The sequence below is a fragment of the Mus pahari genome, chromosome 2, assembly GCF_900095145.1.
Source record: "Mus pahari chromosome 2, PAHARI_EIJ_v1.1, whole genome shotgun sequence".
Taxonomy (NCBI): Eukaryota; Metazoa; Chordata; class Mammalia; order Rodentia; family Muridae; genus Mus; species Mus pahari.
The window spans coordinates 129,193,283-129,209,308 of record NC_034591.1 but is presented as its reverse complement, the minus strand read 5'-3'; the positions used below and the strand labels follow the sequence as shown (position 1 = coordinate 129,209,308).

Sequence of the window (16,026 nt, the reverse complement as noted above, 5' to 3'; positions counted from 1 at the left end):
GGTAGAAATGTATTACAAATCAAGGAGAGCAATGATATTGAGCTTCTTGGTGGAAAAAATTATGATTCAGTGAAAAAGTTTTAAGGTTCAGAGAACACAGAAGAAAAGGTAGAAAGAATGTAAGAGGCAGAAGAAGAGGAGGAGTACTGTCAAGTCTTCCAGACATGCCATGAAGGTTGTGTTCACCGCTGCAGGGTGACCACCTGCACAAGATCTTCACAAGGTCAAGCCAGCAAGATCAGTCAATACCCAGCAGGCAGCCCCGCTGATTGGACTCTGTGAGTTATGAAACAACAGAGCAAGGTGTGGTTTTATGCTTGTATAGAGAGGCAGAGACAGGCAGAGCTCTTGACTTTGAGGCCAGCCTGGTCTACTTGGCAAGTTCCAGGTGAGTCAGGACTACACAGTGAGCCTCTGTCTCAAAACGTGGAGGGATATATGTGACACTTGCTGTTCTTAGAAGATCCAGAATTGGTTCCTAGCACCCACGTGGTGGCTCACAACCATCTATAACTCCAGTGCCGGGGGATCTGATGCTCCCATGGGCACTACATGGATGTAATACACACACACACACACACACACACACACACACACACATACAGGAAAACATTACTACACAAAACANAAACGCTTTTTTTTTTTAAGATATGAATGTGGGACAGGGATGTTGGGAGTTATTCCGGAGAAGTGGGAGAGGAACTGTGGTAGGTTTGATCAAGGTAGATTATATACATTATGAGATTTTAAAATAATAAATAAAAGGTATTTCTTTTCTTTATAAAATTTTAGGTTTATTTGTTTTATTTTACATGTATGGATGTTTTGCCTGCACACATGTATGTGCACCATGTGCATGCCTGGCATCTACTGAGGTCAGAGGAAGACAGTGGAGTCTCTGGAACTGTAGAGTTAGAGATTAGCCAACATGTGGGTGCTGGGAATCGAATCCAGAGCCTCTGCAAGAGCAGAAGTGTTTATAACAATTGAGCCATCTCGCCAGCCCCAATGAGACACTTTAAAATAAATAAATAAATTTTGTTTTGTTTTGTTGCTTTTGTTTTTTCAAGACAGGGTTTCTCTGTGTAGCTTTAGCTGTTCTAGAACTTACTCTATAGACCAGGTTAACATTGAACTCCGAGATCCTCCTGCCTCTGCTTCCTGAGTGCTGGCCTGTGCCACTAGTGCCTGGCTGTAGCTGTAGCATGATTGAGACAGGGTTTCTCAGTGTAACCAGCCTTGGCTGTCCTGGACTCACTTTGTAGACTAGGCCAGCCTCAAGTGAATGCAGTTTCGCTTATCTCTTTCTCATGAGTGCTGGGATTAAAGGCATGAAAGCAACATTTCTAATGATATATATATATATATATATATATATATATATATATATATATATATATATATTTTGTTGTTGNATATATATATATATATATATATATATATATATATATATATATTTTGTTGTTGTTGTTGTTTTGTTTTGTTTTTCGAGATAGGGTTTCTCTGTGTAGCCCTGGCCATCCTGGAACTCACTTTGTAGACCAGGCTGGCCTCGAACTCAGAAATTATAAAAATTTTAAACTAATGTTTTGTGATTTTATGTTTAATTATGTGCATGTGTGTGTGTGTGTGCCTGTGTATAGGTGTGTGCGAATGAGCGCAGGTGCTCAAAGGTCAGAAACATCAGGTTCCCTGGGGGTGGAGTTGTGGGCTGCCTGACATGGGTGCTGGGAATTGAACTCTTTTCTGCAGGAGCTTCGAGTGCTCTCACTCACTGAGCCACCTCAATACCCACTTATAACTGCTATTTGTTCATCGTGTATTCAGTGTGTACCAAATGAGGCAATGAAACAGCAGGGTAAATTGATCCCGCTTTACAGATGCAAAGTAACAACAGCAGGTCCATAGAACACACACGTTCAGAGATCGGTACCCTTTGTGGAGATGGCACCTCCACAATGATACGGTTGTTTCAGAAGTGATGGTTGTGATGTGCTATTTTAGGGTGCTCTAAGGCCCTGTTGAGGTTAACAAGACAAAAACCTGTTCTAATATGACACCAGATACTGTGTCAGCCCAGGTACTTACCCTTCAACTGTCCCTAACCCATACCTCCTCTGGGAATGGCTCAAAGCCGTTCTTCCTACCTGAAGAACGTGACACCAGACACAAACCAGAAACCAGACACAAGCAGCAAGACCAATGCCAAGGCTTTGTGGCTAGGGCAGTAGGGCAGGGGGTTTGAGCAGAACTTCCTGTGTCAGAGAAAGGAAAGCTGGCACAGAGACACAGAGCTGTAAGCCCGTTGCTTAGGAGGCTGAGACAGGAGGATTAAAGGATGGAGGCTTTGGTATTACATAGTGAGACCCTGTCTCAAAACATAAACAAAAAGAGAAACAGTCGGGTCTAAGAAGATCCCTCTTACCTCCTTCCAACTGAATTGAGGGCTGAGCTTGATCTTTCGAGTATGATCTTGAGAAAGTTATTAGACCCAGGTGCCAGACTGCTCATCCATTAAGAGTCTCAAGTAACATAATGCATCTGGGAAAGCTTGGAAGAGTTGAATGTATCATAAAGTATAAAAGAGTATTGTTCCTGATAGAGTGAAGGGCCAATGACAGGAAGAGCCACTTGGGTGGATGCCTGGAGATTAGCCATATTGCTCATTTTATCCTCCCCATTGGCAGGAAGCAACACAGCTTTCATCTTCTAGTCATTTCTCCTCCACTCCGGTGCTCGAAAGCCAAGGTCAGATAGAGGAGTGAAGAGCTCAGCCTAAGGATTTATAGAAGCTGAGGAATCTAGACTAATCCTGCACTTTCTTACTGAGAGCAGACTACTCCCTGGGTTGGGAACCAAAACTGCCAAGGATGGCTCACTGGGTCCTGGAACACAGGGGAACCCAGCGAAGAGGAGCAGGACAGGAAATAAGACTTACCAGCAAAACGCTTATCCTGGAGATACAGGGCCCAGAAGGGAAAAGAAAGGAGAGAGGTGTCATTAGAAGGGAGTTGCGTAAGGTGCATTCTCCCTGAACTCTGCATCAGATCATCCGGGTCTGAATTCTCAGCTCAGTCCATCCATCCAGCTGTTGTTCTCTCAGTCCCACCCTGTCAAGGACCTCTGCTCACTAGAACCTTAGCCATCCCTTCAAGACCACATAGAGGACACACTGAGGCTGCCACTAAGAGCCTGGGATTTCAGAGTTAGGAAAGGGCAGGCAGGAGAAAGAGGGGTTCTAGTCTGTGCCAAGCAAGTGCCCCCTCACTTGGCAGCAGGACCTTACCACACGGCAGGCCTTACCACACGGTGGCTGGTCCAACTTGGCAGGCAGGGGCAGGCAGCCCGAGCAGACACAGCGAGGCTGATGAGCAGTAGCAGGAGAGACAGGAGCAAGGTTGCCAGTCTGGGGCTCCCCATGAGCTTCTGTGGACGCAGAGACCATGCCTTTCCTGTCTGCAAGAGGGCAGCAGGGCCTGGCCCTGGAGCTGTGAGAAGCACACAGTACCAGCAGGCGTGCTCACCTAACCCTGCTTTAGATCCACCCTGCCCCGAAGCTCCTCCTTGATCCTAACCAGCAGGCTTGGTCACATTCCTTCTCCTGAGCCAGGGCTCTGAGGAACACTTGCTTGTTCTGTAGAAAGCCTTACCGCCCTGGAGGCTCTCGGTGTGGCAGAGAGCTAACAGGAAAGAGACCTACACCTTGTTGTGGAGGTGCACCCCTTTCTTAACCCCTCCTGCACCTCAAATTCTGCAGATCTGACACACATATTACATTAGTATACTCTGCTACGGACAGTTCCACATCCTTCACTTTGAGAAATGAATAGCTACTCTCCATTTGTCTACACTAAATGCTAAAGATAAAGAAGTGATTGGGGCATCATTTGCTGACGTCAAAAATGAGTAAACAATATAAAACACAAATAAGCCTTCTGCGTCCCCCACACGCACTTGGGTTCCCCACCCGGCTGACTTTCCACTGAGGCCAGCCTTCTCTCTGGGCCCTTTCCAGCTGTCAAAATGTCTCCATCTTTGAGGACCAACTAAATGATACAGCTTGTTCAGGAAGCCCCAGAGCTGACAGTTGAGCTCTGGAGCAGAGGGAGCAGGCCCCACGCACTGACCTGGTTTCCTGTGGTTTCCGGTGCAGGAAAAAGGCTGACACTGCTCCAGGCTTTGTGGGGACCCTCCCCATCATCTTACAACTTCCTCTCACCCATGGAGCACTTGAGCTGCAGCAGCCCTCTCCTTGGCAGTGCCCCAAGGGAAGGAAAATTCAGGGCATGTCCATGGGCCAGTCTCTCTCTCTCTCTCTCTCTCTCTCTCTCTCTCTCTCTCTCAGGGTTTCTCTGTGTAGTTCTTGCTGTTCTGGAACTCATTCTATAGACCAGACTGGCCTTGAACTCAGAAATCCACCTTTGCCTCCCAAGTGCGGTGTTGGGTCTAAAGGCACACACCACCATTGCCCTCCTTGTCTCTGTTTTAAAATTAAAATAAAAAAAAAATGTTTGGTGTGTATTTTATTCATGGGTGGGCAGGTGTGCTTGTCTATGCAGGCTCAGGCAGAGGCTGACACCAGAGCCAGTCCTAAATCTATTGGCTCATATCTGCAGCCTCCAATTTACCTATGACCCTGAAAGTCCCCTCTTGCTTTTGCATTCATGAAATGAAATGGTTCCTGATTGTTGTCCAACTTGTTTTGAGGCAGGACCTGTCACTGAACCTGGTGCTTTGCTTGCAGTTGCTGTGAGGCTGGTGGGCCAGCAAGCTCCTGGGATCTACCTGTCTCCTCTACTCAGTGCTGGAGCTACAAGTACATTCGGCCAGGGCCCGGCATTGTGGGTGCTGGGAATCAGAACTGGGGTCTTCATGCTTATGCGGCAAACACTTTACACACTGAATCTTCTCACCAGTCCCATGATCATGACAGTGTTTCATGTATCCTAGGCTGGCCTCAAATTCTCTGTGTAGCCCAAAGATGTCCTTGTATGCCATATATTCCTACCTGCACTCCCCAAGTGCTGAGATGACTGGCGAGTGCCCCCGTGTGCAGTTTCTTCAGTGCTGCAGACTGAATCCAGGACTTCATGCTGGACCAGCACTCTCCCAGCGAAGCTTCCCCCCCAGCTCCAACATCCATCGTGTCTCTGAGACGCAGGCTGGGCTACCCTTCAGTAGCATTTCCAAGGCCTTCTTTTGGCAATCCTAAATCTATTGGCTCTTATCTGCAGTCTCCACCTGTTACCCTAAAAGTTTCCTCTAGCTTTTGCATGCTAATGTAAAGCCGGTGGGGAGGGTAGGAGGATGAGAAGGCACAGAGGGTAAGACAGCAGCATCTTAGCCTGAGCTGGGTCCCCCGGACTCACATGGTAGAAGAGAACCAACTCCTGTGAGCTGTCCTCTGACCTCTACACACATGCCATGGCATACAGACAGATAAATATGATTTTTAAAATTGCATTTACTAGGGGCTGGGGCACATGCTTCAGCTAGTAGAATGCTTGGGTAGCGTGCACTGGAGTCCTTGATTTGTTCTGCAGGGAGGTGAAGTTCAAGGTCATTCTCAGCTACCCAGAGCAAAATAGTCCAGCCTTAGATACAGGAAACCCCACAAAAGGGGGGAGGTAATGACTAGCAGAGGTTTTAATTAAAAATTTTAATTTAAAAGATTACATATATGTGTATGTATATATGAACATTTTGTCTGTGTGTACTTATGGGCCCTGTGTGTGTGTGTGTGTGTGTCTGTGTGTCTGTGTGTCTGTGTGTGAGAGAGTGACAATTCAATTAAACAAAAAGAGGCCATGGTGAGTGTCTTACTCAGGGTTTCTATTCCTGCACAAACATCATGACCAAGAAGCAAGTTGGGGAGGAAAGGGTTTATTCGGCTGACATTTCCATACTGCTGTTCATCACCAAGGAAGTCAGGACTGGAACTCAAGCAGGTCAGGAAGCAGGAGCTGATGCAGAAACCATGGAGGGTATGTTCTTTACTGGCTTGCTTCCCCTGGCTTGCTCAGCCTGCTCTCTTATAGAATCAAGACTACCAGCCCAGAGATGGCACCACCCACAAGGGGACCTCCCCCCTTGATCACTAATTGAGAAAATGCCTTGCAGCTGGATCTTATAGAGGCATTTCCCCAACTGAAGCTCCTTTCTCTGTGATAACTCCAGCTTGTGTCAAGTCGACACAAAACTAGCCAGTACAGGGGGCGAGGGTGGCACCTTTAGTCCCAGCACTTGAGAGGCAAAAGCAGGCAGATCTCTAAGTTTAAGCCAGCCTGGTCTACAGAGTGAGTTTCAGGACAGCCAGGGTTACACAAAGAAATAAATAAACAAACAAACAAACAAAGAGGCCATGAGTGTGAGAAGAGGGGGTATAATGGAGGCGTTGGAGAATGGAAAGTGGAGGAGGATACTACAATGACAATTTCAAAAAATTACTATTTTGTATTTGTTTTTGTCTTTCAAGACAGGGTCTTCCTATGCAGGCTGGCTTTACTGGAACTCTATGTAGATCAGGCTGGCCTTAGACTTACAGAGATCTCCCTGCTTCTGCCTCCTGAGTGCTGGGATTAAAAGTATGAGCCATTACTCCCAACTATAAAATAATATTTTTAAAAGGAAGTAAAAAGAGGGCTGGGTATAACCGCAGTGACAGTGTACGCAAGGCCCTGGGTTCAATCATCACGCTTAAATAAGAGGAGAGAGTCTCACGTGTTCTTCCCCAGTGCCTAGCAATGACTGTCAGGAAGCAGGTGTGTCACAGCTAAATGAACATCAATTATGATACATTTCCTCTAAGTGGCTTATCTGCTTCCAGTTCACCAAGAAACAGCAGTCTCTGATTCCTCTAAACACCTGTGAGACCGGTAAGTGAGAATAATTTGTTTAATTTCATAAGGAGAGAAATAAGGAAGCAGACGGGAAAGTGACTTGGTCAAGGTCAAAGTCTGTATCCCAGGAAGCCGCACTTGTGCGGGGGGGGGGGGGGGGGGGGGGGGGGGCAACTGGCTGTCAGCCTTCAGTCTCTCAGCCTCACCTTCTGTCTGCTGACAGAGAGGCCTTATGCAGAGCCAACCTCTGCAGCCAAGCCAGCGAGGGCCAGAGAGCAGGAAAGGCGATCTCGAAAACTAAGCACAGAGTCAGGAGCTTCCCACAACTCTACCTCACACCATCTCCTGTACACAGGAGACTTTTTTTTAAAAAAAAACTTTTAAGGTTCTTTATTTTTAAAAAATTATTTTATTTTATATGCATTGGTGATTTGTCTGCATGTGTGTCTGTATGAGGGCATTGGGCATAGTGGAGTCAAAGACAGTTGTGAGCTGTCCTAGGGGTAATTCCTCAGCAAGAGTCAGTGCTCTTCACTGCTGAGCCATCTCTCCACCCACAAGGTTCTTTTTTTTCTTTCTTTTTTTCTTTTTTAATGTATGCCATGCCTACTTCAGTGGTGGCTCACAACAGGCCTGAAAACCTGAGGAAAAGTGTCTCAAGGAGACTCAGCCTCCTGGAGTCCTGGCATTTCCAATAATCTATATACAGGAACCCTATCCGCATGCTAGTATGGTGTATGCTCTCTTTCAATATTATTAATGCCTTTAAAGATTGAATTTATACCATAGGTGAAGTTTCCACTAGTGTTCCAAAGTCCTAAAAATTCCTTAAAGCCAGTGTTCCAAAGTCCTGAAAATTCCTTAAAGCCAGGAGCTCAGAATTCAGTGAAAAGGTTACTTTCATATGCAAGTATTTACCAAGACCAAGGAAATAGGGGGGTTGTGGTATTGCATTATTCATGAAAAGGTCGGCTAGTGCAGAACCCCCTGGTGATAGCTTTCATAAGGCTCAAAGGAGTAGCACAAATTGTGACTAAGGTGTGAAATCCTTACCTGTCTTTAGCTGACCCTAGGCAGAACTACTTTATCTTAACTGTAAACATTACCTGGCTCCTGAAAGTCCCTTTAAAGTCATTCCTCTGTTTTGTGTCAAGTAACTTCAATGTACTTTGCCTGCTGTGACATCCTACCCGTTTGTTCTCTGTACTTTATAACACTGGTGTTCACTTTATGAGAATACATTCAGTTCTACACCATCTCTTGTGTGGACTGTCTGTCACTCATTCGCCAAATCCTTGCTCACCTGCAACCAAGAGACCCAGTTCCATGCAGATCAGGACCCCAAGTGAGGCCAGTCTGTGGCAAATGTATATGGATGTTTTACCTACATGTATGTATGTGCTTCATGTGTGTGTTTGGTGTTCTTAGAGCAAAAGGAGGCATCAGATTGCCTGGAACATGAGTTATAGATGGCTATGAACCACCATGTGCGTGCTAAGAATCAAACCCTGGTCCTCTACAAGAGAAACAAATGTTCTTATGCACTGAGCCATCTCTCCAACCCCACCATAGGTCTCTAATGCTGTCCTGTGAGCTCTAGTCTATCTTATACACTGATCCATCTCTCCAGCCCCACCATGGGTCTCTAATGCTGTCCTGTGAGCTCTGGTCTATCTTATGCACTGAGCCATCTCTCCAGCCCCACCATGGGTCNCCATCTCTCCAGCCCCACCATGGGTCTCTAATGCTGTCCTGTGAGCTCTGGTCTATCTTATGCACTGAGCCATCTCTCCAGCCCCACCATGGGTCTCTAATGCTGTTCTGTGAGCTCTGGTCTACAGCCCTTGTCCTTCTTGGCTCCCGTAGATTCTGACCGGACTTTCTGTTTTGGTTTGAGAAGTGCATCCCTTCATTTCTTTTCTATTCTTCTCTATACATTACACCTGACCTGTTTCTGCTCCCTCTACTCCTCCCATCCATTCCTCACCTCCCCACTTTCCCAGATTAACTCCTCCTCCATTTTGCTTCAAAAACCAACATGGCATAATTTTCTATGGTGTTTTCTCTAAGGTTGTGATTTTCTTCCTGGCCCCCAAGCTCCTGGATTAAGGACTCTGAGACTTAAGTATATTTACAAATGCCTAGGCCAAAACTTTGCAAAAGTTAGCTCATAACTTAATATCCTGTCTATTCTAAGTTCTACCACGTGGATAGTTATCTCTGCTCAGCTTTCACGCACTGTCCTCTTTGGAGTCCCAAGTTGAACCTCCTGAGCCTCTCTCTCTCTCTCTCTCTCTCTCTCTCTCTCTCTCTCTCTCTCTCTCTCTCTCTCTCTCTCTCTCTCTCTCTCTCTCTCTCTCTTTCTTTTTCGAGACAGGGTTTCTCTGTATAGTCCTGGCTGTCGTGTAACTCACTTTGTAGACCAGGCTGGCCTCTGCCTCCCGAGTGCTGGGATTAAAGGCATGTGCCACCACCGCCCGACTCTGAGCCTTTCTTTATCCCAGAATTCCTCTCTCTGTACCAGAACTGCCACTTTCCTATTCCTTGCCTAAGCTAACAGCATTTTTATTGACAGGTGAAACATCCATACAGTCCACAGTATAACAAGTTATGATAACAAGACTAGGTGCAAACCCTCATATCACGCCTGGATGAGACAACCCAGCAGGAAGAAAAGGGTCCCAAGAGCAGGTTAAAGAGTCAGAGACATCCTCTACCCCCACTGTTAGGAGTCATGTAAGAACACCAAGCTACACAACCATAAGGTATATGCAGAGGACCTAACTAAGACCCACACAGAGTCCAAGACTGTCATTTCAGTCTCCGTGAACTCCTATGAGCCCTGCATAGTTGATTATGTGGGCCATATTCTTATGGTGTCCTTGACCCCTCTGGCTCCCACAATCCTTCCTCCCGTTCTTCTGTGGGGTTCCCCTAGTTCCACCTGGTGTTTGGCTGTGGCTCTCTGCATCTGCACCCATCAGTTGTTGGGTGACACGTCTCTGATGACACTTGGGCTGGACATGGATCGATGAGTGTAGCAGAAGATCATTAGGAATCATGTCACTTTTTTTTCCAGTCGTGTTTGGTTCTATCCTGGATCTCTGGGCTGCCCAGCCTCTGGCTCATAGTCATTCAGGCAGTGTCAGGTGTGGGCTTCCTCTCATGGCATAGGCCTCAAGTCGGACCAGTTATTGGACCAACTTGTTCTGTGCCACTATTACCCCAGCAGACCTGGCAGGCAGGACAGATTGTAGTTCGAGGTTTTGTGGCTGGGTTGATGTCCTTGATGTCCTAGTCCCACTATTGAAAAGCCTTGCCTGGTTAAAGAAGATGGTCAGTTCAGGACGATATTGTCAGGCTCCCAATACAGGAGTCCTTGCTAGGGTCACTCTTGTAGATTTCAGAGTTTCCACTGTGCCAGGCTTCACATCACCCCCAAAATGTACCCCAGTTCCAGTCATCTTTCCCAGTGTTCTCTCCCTCCATCCCTACCCCCTGCCTGTGGCAAAATGTATTCTATCTCCCCTCCTCAGGGAGATCTGTCACCTCCCCCCTAGAGCCTTCCTTGTTACTTAACCCTCTTGTCTATGGATTGTAGGTGTCTATAGGTTATTCTATACTTTACAGCTAATAGCCACTTATAAATAAGTCTATACAATGTTTGTCTTCCTGGGTCTGGGTTACCTCCCTCAGGACAGTCTTTTGTAGTTCCATCTAATTCCCTGCAAATTCCATGAAGTCATTGTTTTTAACATAACAGCTCAGTAATACTCCATTGTGTAAATTTACTTTTTTTTTTTTTTTTTTGGTTTTTCGAGACAGGGTTTCTCTGTGTAGCCCTGGCTGTCCTGGAACTCACTCTGTAGACCAGGCTGGACTCGAANTTGGTTTTTCGAGACAGGGTTTCTCTGTGTAGCCCTGGCTGTCCTGGAACTCACTCTGTAGACCAGGCTGGACTCGAACTCAGAAATTCACCTGTCTCTGCCTCCCAAGTGCTGGGATTAAAGGCGTGCACCACCACCACCCGGCCTCTTTATCCATTCTTAGGTTGTTTCCAGTTTCTGGTTATTATGAATAAAGCTTTATGAACATAGTTCAGCAAATGTCCTTGTAGAAGAATAGAGCATCCTTTGGGTATATGTCCAGGAGTCTGACCTGACTTTCAAGATAAAAATATTTGGTTAGTTGATTCCTGATAGTGTCTAAAGTGTGCTAGGAGAAGCAGAAAGAAGTGGAAACAATAAAGAAATCTGGACAAAAGGGAAGGGAAGACAGCGCGAGGGAGAGGGAATTAGGGAGGCCAGGAGTGGTGACACATACCTTTCATCCTAGCACTCGAGGCAGAAGCAGGTAGATCTCTGTGAGGGTGAGATTAAGGCCAGTCTGCTCTACATAGAGTCACAGGGCAGCTAGGGCTACATAGTGAGACACTGTCAAATCAATCAATCAATCAATCAATCAATCAATCAATCAATAAGTAGCAAAAAGTGGCAAAAGGAAGTCTGAAGTTTATTGTTTTGCTGGTTTGCATATTTGGGGTGGTTGGAGTCTATCTAGTCCAAAGTGGGGAAGGATGAGATCAATACCTACTGAGCTATCTGGGTTTGGAGCACACCCCTTGCTCCCTTTACCTGTGTTGCTAGCATTACAACCCTGGCAGTCAGGCCAGTGACCAGTTTTAGAAAGGGAACACTCAGGAAGATTTAGTGATGTGATAAAGTTGGTGGAATAAATAAGTAAGCAAAGAGACTAGAAAGTGGAGTGTGGTGGCGTAAGCTTGCAATCTCAGGATTTGGGAGATGGAGGCAGGAGGACCAAGAGCTTGAGTTGTCCTTGGCTACACAGTGAGTTTCAGACCAGCCTGGGTTTTTACAAGACCATGGGAAGAGAGGAGAGGAAGGCAAGCAGCCAGACCAGGAAAGAACAAAGAAACGGAAAGGAATCTTATCGTGGTGAGTGGTGGGTAGGCATAGTTCTAGGAGAGGAGATTGGCAACTGTCAACAGGGAGTTAGAATTTAGTAGCTAGAGTAGGAGGCAACGGGGTGAAGGTGGCAGGGATGTCAGCACAAAAGCCCAGTGTTCTTGGGTGTCTAAGGCAGCTGGCCAAGACTTCATGTTCTAATGATCTTTACTTGGGAACCAAGCCAGCGGTCAGAAAGTTTTGGCAAGCCCTGAAGCATGCATGTTTGGTGAGAGTATACTATTGGGGGTGGGGGGCATCTGGCAGCCATTTTTTCTTGTTAGTCTTTCCTATGCATAGACTTGGATAGGACATGAGTAGCAGCAACAAGATCTTCCTGTAATGGCCATTTCCTAAGGTCTGCTGGCTTTGTACCCGCTGTTGGGGCACCGGCCAAGATAATGTGAACCAAGAATGTGAATTATCCCTTATGTTCTTTTAGAAGGGATCAACTTCCAGCATTCTGAGAAATCATTCTTAACTGGACACCTGAACTGGACATGGTGATAAACACCTACATGGTATTTCAAAGACAGAGGCAGGAGAACTCTACAGAGACCCTGTCAGAAAGGAGGAGGGGAGAGGAGGGGAGAGGAGGAAAGAAGGAAAGAGAAATCACTCCTAAAACAGGTGGACACTCCCAATTTGAGAGGCAAGGACAGCACTGATGGAGGAAAGGCATCTTGATACATAAATCTCTATGTTCTGGGTAGTTCATTCACATTTCTTTCAGCCTCACAGCTATGGGAAAGTCCACAATGACCATGCATCTCATCAAAAACAGGCTCACCTGGGAGTGGAAACACCTATAATCCCAGCACTACAGAAGCCAGAGAATTGCTGAGTTTAAGGACAAACGAAGGATAGGATATAAGAATGTGGTTCAGTTGATAGAGCACTTACCTAATAAGTATGAAGCCCTCCTTGATTTCTAGAATGGCAATAAAATGTAATAAAACCAACAAAGATAGTAAACTCTCTGGCTAGAATCTCAGCCTACTAATCATTCCTGGCAGCACACAAGTCTTTCTTGGTTCTGGACCATCTCTCAAGAGTCTCTCCAACTCCTTCACTCTCCTGTCTTGCCTGTAAAAATCAGGCAACCACCACTTTTGACAACCATATGGTGTTACTGAGTCCATAAAAAGCCTTCACAAGGTCCGGAGGGATGCTATAGTGGTTAAGAGCTCTGGCTGCTCTTCTACAAGATTTGGGTTTAGTTCCCAGCACCCGCATGGTGGATCTCTAATGCCAGCCTCAGGAGATCCAATGCCCTCTTCTGGCTTTTTCAGGGACCAAGTACCCAAGTGGTAAACAAACATATATGCTGGCAATGTATACATTCTATACATGACCTATGTATAGAAAAATAAATTTTAAAAATTTTAAAACTTTTTAGAATGCTTTCAAACTTTGCCTATTAGCGCTTTAGAGCAACCTGTGTGACAGGTGGCTGGTCTTAGCCCTGTGGCTGATACTTTAACTCACACTTTAACCAATCTTGTTTTTTGAGATAGGTTTCGATTATGTAGCTCAGGCAAACCAAACTCACAGTATTTCTCCTGCCTTGGCCTTCCAAAGGTTAGGATAACAGACATGTCACTACACCCAAATGAATTTTCTAACCCAAACAGCTCCTTGTGATTACATCAACAGGAGGCCTCATTTGTGAACACCATAACCATGAAGCAGGACAAAGCTGATAGAAAAAAGCTAGAGAAGCATAATTCCAGGCACAAAACTAACATAAACGGATGTTTCCATGATGGCTACTTTTAAATTTTGACAAGTTTCATAATGAGTTTTCAAGGTATTCAAAGACTGTGTATAAAACACCATTTTAATGACCAAAAATAATTTTTAAGCCAGGTATGGTGGTACACGCCTTTAACCCCAGCACTCGGAAGGCAGAGACAGGCAGATTTCTGAGTTCGAGGCCAGCCTGGTCTACAAAGTGAGTTCCAGGACAGCCAGGGCTATACAGAGAAACCCTGTCTCGAAAAAACAAAACAAAAAATAGTTTTTAGTTCCTTGACTAATAATTTGCACCCCAGTTTCAGCAAATGCTTGCATCTCAGTCATTTGAGAATTAGCAGTGTGTGCCTTGGCTGAACTCATGGCAAACTTTCTTGTCCATGGCTTCCATTTGCTTCTTCCTGCTTCTGTCCAGCTGTGTTCTTTGGGACATACATACTTTGGTCCATAAGAGGACAAGTTAATTTGTTCAGTAAGCTCAGAGTGGACACTAATGTGCCGAGGACTGAGCAGGGGAATGGAAGACATACAAACAAGTAATATAAGCCAGATGTGATGCACACACCTGTAATCCCAGCACTTAGGAAGGAGACAAAAGGATCAGAGGTTCAAAGTCATCCTCAGCCGAATAGTTCAAGGCCGTCTGGGCTGTGTCCGTCCTTGTCTAATAGAGGAGGGAAGTGAAAGCAGCCGGACCAACCAAGTTCTTATTTGAACTGAGGAGAGGAAAGACTCCAGAATTTTCATGTAAATGGTATCTTAAAGATTAGTAAAGGAGTTTAAGAGTAGAGGAGGTTTGTCTTTATTTCTTGGTGCTTGGGAAATCAAACTTAGGGCCCTAGTGCATGCTAGACAAGCACTGTACCGCTGAGAAGCCTCAGCTCCAGAAACCTTGGAAAAACGTGAAGGCAATGGGAAGGACTTAAAGCTTGAGGGGTGGCTAATGACCCAGAGCTGTGTGCCTGCCAACACTAGACTTAGGGACAGCACCAGGCTGGAGAAAGAAGTTATCTTCGAAATGATCAGTACACCCCACGCATGGTGGCACATGCCTAGTCATAACACCTGAGAGGCAGAGGCAGGCGGAGTTCCAGGTCAGCCAGGGCTGCAAAGAAACCATCTTGAGGGCTGGAGAGATGGCTCAGTGGTTAAGAGCACTGACTGCTTTTCCAGAGGTCCTGAGTTCAATTCCCAGCAACCACATGGTGGTTCACAACCATCTGTAATGGGATCGGATGCCCTCTTCTGGTGTGTTTGAAGACAGCTAGTGTGCTCATATAAATTAAAAAAAAAAAAAACCCATCTTGAACCACCGCCCCTCCCCCACATACAAAAGATCCATCTGGAGAAGCCTCTGCAGACCATACACCCATTTCCAGAACCAAAGAATTACAACTGTAGAGGTCAGATCTCTGCAGTTACAGATGTATCATCCAGGTCTAACAAAGTCCAAGTGCAAAGGGACAGCCCTACTGTTATACTTCTAGGTGTGGCTGTTAACCTTATCTCAGTTGTGAATATCTCACACAACTAGGTGTTGTGTTCACCACACATTCCCTCAAGACTGGAATCTCCTTGCTGTTTTCCCAAAGGCCCACATACTGGTGGTCAGCCTGAGGCATTTGTGGAAGTAGAGGAAGCTTCAAGTGAGGCTGATGGAAGCTCTATTGCTGGTGGTCTGCAGTGGGATTGCGTCTTTTTTTTTCATTTTCTGGCTTCCACAGGGCGAGCAGTTTCTTTTGCACATGCCCCTAACAGCAGGCCAATGAACCATGGACAGCAAGCTGACAGAGCTTCAGTTAGTGGGAACTAATACAGTCCCTACAAGCAGATTCTTAAAAATCATTTTGGATACTACTATACAGCTTTAGACATATAAAGGACTAACCTTTTAATGACTGTAATAGGCAGGCAAAGGCAGGAGTCTGAGCTCAGACTTTTACATAGTGGGTTCCAGGACAGCCAGAGCTAAATTGCCTTATTTTCTGTGTATGAGTGTTCTGCCTGCAAGTTTGTCTTCATACTTCATGCCATTAAGCATCTCCAGAGGCAGGAAGAGGGCATCAAATACCCTGGGACAGTAGTTACAAATGGTTTTGAGCCACCATGTGGGTTCTGAGAACCGAACCTGGGTCCTCTGTAAGAGGAGCTAGTGCTCTTAACCCCTGAACCACACCTCTGGTGCCCCTCACCCCAGGGTAGTTCTTTTTTTTTCCAAGACATGGTTTCTCTGTGTAGCCCTGGCTGTCCTGGAACTACCGCTGTAGACCAGGCCGGCCTCAAACTCAGAAATCCGCCTGCGTTTGCCTCCCGAGTGCTGGGATTAAAGGCATGCGCCACCACGCCCGGCACCCCAGAGTAGTTCTTACCTAAAAGCTAGAGGGCTGCAGCTGACTTAGATCCTCACCCAGTCTCTTCTCCACAGGCAGTCTCATAGAACTCTGAAAAACAATCAAATCTCCACAAGA

At 45.9% G+C, this 16,026-nt stretch overlaps 1 protein-coding gene across 8 annotated transcripts in view; it reads right to left on the bottom strand.

The window, feature by feature from the left end:
• The window catches only part of Il17re (interleukin 17 receptor E), a 12,370-nt gene extending 8,720 nt beyond the window's left edge, over positions 1-3,650 (bottom strand). For 3 of the 8 annotated variants that reach the window (XM_021190988.2, XM_029535324.1, XM_029535325.1), the window contains exons 1-2: positions 3,304-3,462; positions 2,939-2,954 (exon numbers count right to left, since the gene is read on the bottom strand). In XM_021190988.2, coding sequence (XP_021046647.1) covers positions 2,939-2,954; positions 3,304-3,420 — 133 coding nt within the window. In that variant the 5' untranslated portion in view covers positions 3,421-3,462. Of the gene's footprint in view, positions 1-2,088; positions 2,148-2,938; positions 2,955-3,286 lie in introns of all 8 variants that reach the window. The other 5 variants (XM_029535326.1, XM_021190985.1, XM_021190987.1 and 2 more) reach the window with 5 other exon arrangements.
• Between the last annotated feature and the right edge of the window lie 12,376 nt (positions 3,651-16,026).